The sequence below is a fragment of the Primulina tabacum genome, chromosome 1 (assembly GCF_025594145.1).
Source record: "Primulina tabacum isolate GXHZ01 chromosome 1, ASM2559414v2, whole genome shotgun sequence".
NCBI classification, from domain to species: domain Eukaryota; kingdom Viridiplantae; phylum Streptophyta; class Magnoliopsida; order Lamiales; family Gesneriaceae; genus Primulina; species Primulina tabacum.
Window position 1 is genome coordinate 36,604,807 of NC_134550.1, and position 9,160 is coordinate 36,613,966.

Genomic DNA, 9,160 nt, shown 5'->3' on the forward strand with positions numbered 1-9,160 from the left:
TAATAAAATTTTGTATATGCACTTGTACCGATCATATTTGTTGGAACATTTCATGTTCGCAATCTTGATTTTGATGTTAACACATCTTGTTATTGTCTTTCTAATGATTCTACCTAAGTGCACAGAAATTGAAACTGATCAGGACTCGAACTGATCAGTTATCGAGCCTGATCAATTATCGAGCCAAAACTAAAGCTATCAAAGAATACAAACTAAAAGTACCAACAGATTAATCGAACTGAACCAGTTCAACTGGTGAATCATAAACCAGTTCAACTGAATGTACACCTGATTGGTGGTTCAGCAGAAGACCTTCAGAAACCCGACCAGCTGATGAAGAGTTCAACTGATGAACAGCCCAACTGACCAGGTCAACTGAAAGAGTGAAATCAGTTTAACTGACGAGTCAACTGATTTCACCAGCCCAACTGAAGAGCAGTTCAGATGACCAGTTCAGAGCATCCGTAGAACTAATCAGTTGCAGAACACGACAAGCTTATTCTATGGAATTCAGCTGTGCACAAAGGTACAAAAGAAATTGTCCAGTGAAAGAAAAATAATAGACGTTGCATCAATGTTTAAGGCCTAAATGTTCCAGAATGGCTTTCGTAAAGTACATACACATTTCGAGGAACAGATTCAAAATGCAACGGATACAATAATTCAGTCTCACTGTATGATCAAGCTTATCCCATATAAATAGAAGTTGAAGATTAGTTCAGATATATATATGAACGAGACGTGAAAAACAAGAGATAAAAGAAAGGGCACGCTTATTGCATATCAGCTTACAAAGAAGCAATCATCCCAGTCGAAGGAACACTCCAAAGTTATATCAGCTTAGTGTAGAAGCTTATCTCCCTCAGTGTGAGAACACCTTTCGGGTTGTTTTCAGATATCAGTTCTCACAAACACAAACCACCACTCAAAATACCGTCTTGTACAAAGACGTAAAAATTGTGCATGTAGTCTTTGACACACAAACGTAAAACAAGTGTTGGCTGGAAGGTGATGTCTTCAGTCTAGACTAGGAGTTCAGTTAGGCAGTGGGTAACTGCTAAACTGGGTGGGTTTGTACAAGATGTTTTATAAATCAAAGTCTTCTAGTGGATCCCATCCGAGTTGATAGAAGGAGTGACGTAGGAGCAGTTGAAGTCTCCGAACATTCATAAACATATCTTGTGTATTAACTACTCAACTTTCTTTTAAACTGATTTGATCAGTTCAGCTGATATCAATTTAGTTCTGTCCAAAGATGAACTGATAGAAGCCAGAACTGATTCCCCGTATTTCAGTCGATCAGTTTACACAAGTCTTTAGATTTCAAAATCTTTCAGTTTTTCTTAACGAAGGATTGCTTCGAATGTTTTCCGCTTGGCTTGAAACCCAACTCAAACTAATTCATCGGTGTATACATTCTTAGAACACGAGCTATTGCAGCTTATTGAGAATATTGTATTTGAAGCACCCTCGCAGGTGCCCAAACCGATCCATCAATTGGTATCAGAGCTAACTGTTCTAAAAAAAAAATTTGAAAACTGACTAAAATTATTTTACTTTAAAATATTTTGAAATGCTATTTAAAACTACTTTATCTTATTTTCAAAAATATTTAAAAATGTTTATCTAACGCTCATTACAAAGAGTAGAATGATTAATTCTGCAACTAACATTGTGGCCACTTCACTCGACTCTGAGTTTTGGGGCTTAAATCAGCCTACAGGGGTATGAGTCCTACCTGTTGGCTTTTCAACAAAACTGATCAAAGGACAAGGTTTCAACTGCCAGCCTACCAGTTGAAGCTGATCAACAGACGAAGCCCAGCTATGTTGAGATGTTGGATGATTAAAGTTGAGCTTAATCATCAGCAGTATACCGCCGCTTAACTGCTTTATCAGATCAAGTAGATGATCAATGCACTTCAATATCAGTTGAGTCCAGTTTGAGTCAGCCCGATCAGTTTGGAAACACAGAGATCATGTCCAAGGCAGCTAGCTGTTTGTCTTGCAAGGAGACTCAAGATCGTTGCAACACTTCAAGAGTTCAAGGCATCCAGTTTTTGGTATATTCAGTTTTGTCATGCATAAACTGATTGATATTTGATGTTGTTTAAAATATGCTATTGTAGTAGCAATTTTACCTTATAACTTATGGTGTACTTAAATGTATAATAAAAGGGAGATCTATTTGATTAAATTAACATCGTGTTTATCCAATTATGTTTCTATGTGATTGAACTGATACCTCTATATTTCTTGTCTAAACTGCTTGAATGATTAAAGATACTAAATTTTGGCGTAGACAATTATTCTTAAAAATCGTTTTTAGTTCAGTTAGTGAGAGGGACCTTCCTTTCCCTTGAACTAATTTTTTTTAAAATGTTTATTATTCTCACAAATGGGGAGAATCAATTTTAATTTTTTTAAAATCGCTTTCAATGATCAAGTTTTGTGATCATAATAAATGGGGAGATTGCTGGAACATTTCATATTCACAATCTTGATTTTGATGTTAAAAAAACTTGTTATTGTATTTCTAATGATTCTACCTAAGTGCGCAGAAACTGAAACTGATCATGACTCGAACTGATCAGTTATCGAAGTGATCAGTTATCGAGCCAAAACTGAAGTTATCGAAAAATGCAAACTGAAAGTACCAACTGATTAATCGAACTGAACCAGTTCAACTTATGAATCGTAAACCAGTTCAACTGATTGTCCAGTTGATTGGTGGTTCAGCAGAAGACCTTCGACCAGCTGATGAAAATTTCAACTGATGAAAAGACCAGCTGACCAGTTCAACTGAAAGAGTGAAATTATTTCAACTGACGAGTCAACTGATTTCACCAGTCCAACTGAAGAGCAGTTTAGATGACCAGTTCCGAGCATCAGTTAGAACACGACAAGCTTATTCTATGGAATCCATCTGTGCATAAGGCTACAAAAGAAATTGTCCAGTCAAAGGACAATAATAGACGTTGCATCAATGTTTAAAGCCTAAACGTTCCAGAATGGCTGTCGTAAAGTACATAATTATTTCGAGGAACAGATTCAAAATGCAACATATAAAATAATTGAGTCTCACTGTACGATCAAGCTTAGTGCCTATAAATAGAAGATGAAGATCAGTTCAGACATATATATGAACGAGAGGTGAAATACAAGAGATAAAAGAAAAGGCACGTTTATTGCATATCAGCTTACAAAGAAGCAATCAACCCAGTCGAGGGAACACTCCAAATTTATATCAGCTTAGTGTAGAAGCTTATCTCCCTCAGTGTGTGAGAACACCTTTCGGGTTGTTTTCAGATATCAGTTATCACACACACACACCACCACTCAAAATACCGTCTTGCACAAAGAAGTAAAAATTGTGTATGTAGTCTTTGACACACAGACGTTAAACAAGTGTTGGCTTGAAGGTGATGCCTTCAGTCTAGACTTGGAGTTCAGTTAGGCAGTGAGTAAGTGCTAAAATGGGTGTGTTTGTACAAGGTGTTTTATAAATCAAAGTCTTCTAGTGGATCCTACCCGAGATGGTTAAAGGAGTGACGTAGGAGCAGTTTAAGTCTCCAAACCTCCATAAACATATCTTGTGTATTAACTACTCAACTTTCTTTTAAACTTATTTGATCAGTTCAGCTGATACCAGTTTATTTCTGTCCATAGCTGAACTGATAGAAGTCAGAACTGATTCCCTGTATTTCAGTCGATCAGTTTACACAAGTCTTTATATTTCAAAATCTTTCAGTTTTTCTTAACGAATGATTGCTTCGAGTGTTTTCCGCTTGGTTCGAAACCAAACTCGATCTAATTCATCGGTGTATACATTCTTAGAACACGAGCTATTGCAGCTCATTGAGAATATTGTGTTTGAAGCACTCTCGCAGGTGCCCAAACTGATCCATCAATATTTCATTTATTCAATTTAATATTTTTGTTTTGATTCATCTTTTATCGCCTAACCGTTTTTGTGTAATTCTTGTATAATTTTGCAACTTAGTTTTTCACAACAAAAAGGAGAAAATTGTTAGAATATTTCAATTACCTTAAGTTTTGGTGATTGAAAAATAACAACATCGAGATGTTACAGGATCCAGTCACTTATTGGTTGTAATTATAGGTTTTTTCGACCACTAGATCAAGTCTGACTGTACCGTTCGGCATTTTATCAGAACTCAAGCAGCAGATCATATGTTTCTGACCGGACCATGTATTAAATAAAGTGCACAAACATAACCGTTATAGTCCAACATCATTGCAACTGGTCAGATATGAGCAAATCGAGGAGGAAACATTGAACTCAAACTGCTTCTGTTAAAGTATGCATTCATAGTATCTTATCAACTCTGAATGATAGAATGTTTCCCAAATATGTCCAAAGTAAATAATCTTTCTATTGGCTACAAGGGCAAAATCCGGAAAAAGCAAACACATATTTGATGGCATTTGACATAGATAATGACAAGGAAATTTTTTCGAGAACAAGTACAAATAATCATTAAAAAGGAATATCCTACCATTAAAGATTTTCAACTATAAATACGCAGATTTAAGACTAAAGAAACGGAAGAACAACGATTACAAGCTTGCACACATCTTTCAATATGAATTATTTCAAGATATTTGAGCACACTTGAGTGATCATAATTTAAGTTGTTCAACTTAGCACACACATAAAAATCAATCAGATCTTCAAGGATCACTTTATGCTACATAACCAACTCAAACCATTCTAGCTAACCGTTGGTTATTCTGTTGTTGTCTGGTGAACCGAGAGTTTTAAATTACCATAAATTGTAAAGTGATCACTAAAGTTTTAATTTAGACAGTGATAATTCCTAATTGAAGTGAGTTGTTACAAGAAGTTGTAAAACCAAAGTATTTTAATGAATTCCTTCCAAAGTGGAAGAAGATGTAGCATATGAGTATTTATCCACAAACATCCATAAATATATGCCCTATTTATATTACACACTTTACATTCTTGCTTGTTTGTATATCTAGTCATTCCTTATTAACTATTGTTTTCATTAAAGTACATAACTTATCACTTGTCAAACCAGACTGTTTCCTCACTTGTTTATCTTTCAGTGGTCCAGTGAAGTTAGTCATTCAAGAATTTGTCTTAACAACCTAAAATTTGTCAAGAACAACTCGATTTCAAGAAAAATTTAAAATAGTTTATTCACTCTATCTAAACTCTATTTCGATCCCGACATACATTTTACTTAGCATCCACTTCCTCCAATATAATTCATGGAATAGAACATTTATCATGTTATCAAAACGTGCATATGATGTTGATTTGCCTATCAAATTTCGTAAATCATATAGAAACTTATACACTACGTCTCGATTTGGCAGTAGCAATTGTTGCTTCCCAACATCTATCTGAATAAATTGTAGTGATAATCGAATTTGTGACTGACTTTGACATTTAGGTAGTGTTTGCAAATGCTTAAAAAAATAATTATGAACATTTTCTTTACAAATTTGGAAAACTTTGTAAAATAAAAGTACATATTCAATTTTGTAAGTGATTACAAGCACTACTTAATTGTAATACCAAACACTTGTTGTTTTATCAAAAGCTAAATTTGATGATTACAGTGTAATGTTCAGTTTTTATTTTTATTGAGAATCAATTATCTAAAAACAATTATAAAAATGTAAATTGACTAATTGATAGATTAACAAGTTTAGTTGAGAGGATGGTTTATCACATTTTGAAGACAACTTTTTTTGCATTTGAATAATAATATTAAACTTTATTAGTCCACCAAAAAGTTGTATTATCCTTTTATAATCTTATTATTATTGTTATATAAAAAGAATGAAGATGAACTAGTTTAATGAAAAAGTCACCAAAGGCTGTGGAAACGGGGGCGAGTCCCTACAGTAATAAATCCCACAAAATAAAAATATCTGAAAATACGACCACTTAATAATGTCTACACCTCACCTCGCCATTTGATCTTGGGAATCCCTCCCTTTTCTCCGATAATTTTTTTTTTCATTTTTTCCTGCGCAATCTGAGACTGGTGGGTGATTTTGTCAGTGAATTTTTGAGGTAAATTGATTAATTTTTTTGTTGTTGGGTTTGGTGTTGGTTGTGTTCTTGTGGGTGTCTTGGGCTGAATTCTTGTTTGTTTGGACGTAAAATTTGGTTTTGCGTTCTTTTTTTTTTCTTTTTTTTTTTTTGGGAATTTCAGGATTTTTCATCTGGCTCTCTTTAATTTCGCAGAATTTTGTGATATATATATTTTTTGGGAATAAATGCTACATGTTAGCAACATTTTGGTGTTTTTGTTTTTGGAGCTATTTGTAGTTGATCTTGAATTGAAATTTTGGTATTTCGAGTGGTTTAGGTTTCAAATTTTTTGTCTCATATGACTCCGCAAGCAAATTTGATCGCTGGATTGGTTTCAATTTTCGGTAATTCATGAAATTCCATCTGTTTTTTATACTGTAGAAGTAAGCTGTTAGCATGATTTTTGGTTCCATGATTAGTTTGAGACTTGGGGAGTTTCAGTCTTCCTTCTCTTTTTCCACAGAGGAGACCTCGAGCTTTTCTGAGACTGTGATATGTGGTTGACTTGTGACTGGAATAGTTGGTTAATAACAGCTCATGCAAATGTGCAATCAATTTATAATTCTGGAGTTTCCGTTCGATTTACGATATTGATCATACGACGGGTTGCATTTTTTGCCATTAATATTCTTTCGATGTGGATTTTAATGGTTTTTGTTCATTTGATGTGTGGAAGTGAAGGATGTGTATGTGGTTACATTGCTTAATTTTTAAGTAATTTCATTTGTTCCGATCATTGACTTTTTGGTCTTTGAAACTATCTAGGAATTTCGCCTGCACATGATATAGAAGTTGGTGGTGAGTTCTCTTTGTTTTCACTGATTAAAGGGTTAAGAAAGGAGACGATGGGAGCTAGATTGAGTCTTAATAATAACAAGGTGAGCGCCAGTGACCTCTTTGAGGTGTCCCAAAGTGAAGCATGTAAGAGATTACGAAGATTTGACGGTTTTTGGGACGAAAATCCACGTTTGATTCCTAGTCTACCCGATGAGTTATCAATTCAGATTCTCGCGTGGCTCCCTAGAGTTTGGCATTTCAATGCAAAGCTGGTTTCAAGACGCTGGAAAGCTGCTTTAACTAGCGGAGAACTTTATAAACTAAGAAAAGAACTTGGTGCAACTGAAGAATGGCTATACATATTGACTAAGATTGATGGTACTAGACTTGTATGGTATGCGCTGGACCCGGTCTCCAAGATATGGCAACGGTTGCCTCTAATGCCAACTGTTGCTGCTGAAGATGGAACGAGATGGGGCCTATCTGGTCTTCGATTGTGGAACATGGTCAATTCAAGCGTTGTTGCAGATGCCGTAAAGGCATTGTTTGGGAAGAAGGATGCATTGGACCAAATCCGTTTTTGTGGTTGTGCAGTCGGAGCTGTTGATGGCTGCCTATATGTTCTTGGTGGATTTTCTAGGGCTTCAGCCATGAAATCCATCTGGCGTTATGATCCTGTTGTAAATTCTTGGACTGAAGTGGCTCCCATGTCTACTGGCAGAGCTTATTGCAAGACCGGTGTCTTAAACAACCAACTTTATGTTGTTGGCGGAGTTACTCGGGGACGAGGTGGGCTTACTCCTCTTCAATCAGCAGAAGTTTTTGATCCGTGCTCTGGTACATGGTCCGAGGTACCTAGCATGCCGTTTTCAAAAGCTCAGGTGCTGCCAACCGCTTTTCTAGCTGATCTACTGAAACCTATTGCAACCGGGATGACCACGTATCGGGGGAAACTATACGTTCCTCAAAGTTTGTATTGTTGGCCGTTTTTTGTTGATGTTGGAGGAGAGGTCTATGATCCAGAGACAAATTCTTGGGTCGAAATGCCATCTGGCATGGGGGAGGGTTGGCCTGCCCGGCAAGCCGGAACCAAATTAAGTGTCATTGTTGAAGAGGAGTTATATGCATTGGAGCCATCTAGCTCTCTAGATAGTGCCAGGATCAAAGTGTATGATCATCAAGATGATTCTTGGAAAATAATTGAAGGGGATGTACCCATTCGCGATCTTGCTGATTCGGAATCCCCATATCTACTTGCGGGTTTTCTTGGAAGATTACACGTGATTTGTAAAGACGCAAATCATAGTATATCAGTGATGCAGGCCAGTAGGCAGAACCGGCTTGATCCCACTCCATCTACCTCAAGGGCTAATCTAGGTGAATCTTTGCAAGAGTCCTCAGAATCTGTTTCAGGATCATGGGAAAATATTTGGAAGGTCATTGCCACTACAAATGCTGGATCTGCAGAGCTAGTTAGTTGCCAGATCCTTGATATCTAGCTCCAGCACTCGACCAAGTAAAATCTGTGTCCTAATCTTGCACACTGAGCTTCTGAGCGGTCAGTTTACAAATTTTACATAATAATATGACCGTTGTGAATAAGATTCAGGCACCTTAGAATAGTAAATATATATATCCTCGATGTCTAAATATATCATCTCTTGAAATGCATTTTCTACCCGATTTGCACGTCTGGGAGAGCTACATTTTTACTCGGGCTATCTGTGTTTTGAATGACATTCCGAGGGAAATTGTGTAGAGAGATGCATTCAAAGAGTTTATTCTAAAGATATTCAGTCGATATATGCACATTGATACAGTCCAGTGATGAATATTTACATCTATGACATAAAATGGTCACCAAGCATTCAGTGAAATGACAGCCATGTCTAATTCTTAACAAGCATATATAATCTTCTTCTGTCGACTCTTTCCATTTGTCTATGAAAGAAGACTTCTCAGCCTCATTGAAGCTTCAATGATGTTTTCTATGTGACGAAATGCAGTAACCCTTATAAACTCTCTTCCTGCTGGTCCAAATCCAACCCCTGGAACTGTTTTTATGTGTGCTTTCTCAAGTATTTCATTAAACACATACCAAGAAAATAAACCCGGAAAATGAACCCAAAGATAAGGCGCATTTTCACCTCCATATGCCTTGAATCCCAATGATTTATAAGTCTGCAACAGTATCTTTGCATTCTCCTTGTAGTAATCAACAAGGGAGAGTGCACTCTGCAAACATCGACTTTTATGAACTTGTCCAATAGGGGGTGGGCTCAAATATCTG

At 36.3% G+C, this 9,160-nt stretch overlaps 1 protein-coding gene across 4 annotated transcripts; it reads left to right on the top strand.

The window, feature by feature from the left end:
- The first annotated feature begins 5,873 nt into the window (after positions 1–5,873).
- LOC142544060 (F-box/kelch-repeat protein At1g22040-like) lies at positions 5,874–8,582 on the top strand. 4 transcript variants are annotated; one of them, XM_075651168.1, is made up of 2 exons: positions 5,874–6,072; positions 6,859–8,582. In XM_075651168.1, exon 2 carries the CDS (start codon positions 6,939–6,941, stop codon positions 8,367–8,369), a length of 1,431 nt encoding a protein of 476 aa, XP_075507283.1. In that variant the 5' UTR covers positions 5,874–6,072; positions 6,859–6,938; the 3' UTR covers positions 8,370–8,582. The 4 variants fall into 4 exon arrangements, with proteins under 4 accessions (XP_075507283.1, XP_075507285.1, XP_075507284.1 ...); XM_075651170.1 differs by having other exon boundaries at positions 6,922–8,582; XM_075651169.1 differs by having other exon boundaries at positions 5,874–6,043.
- The last annotated feature ends 578 nt before the right edge of the window (positions 8,583–9,160 follow it).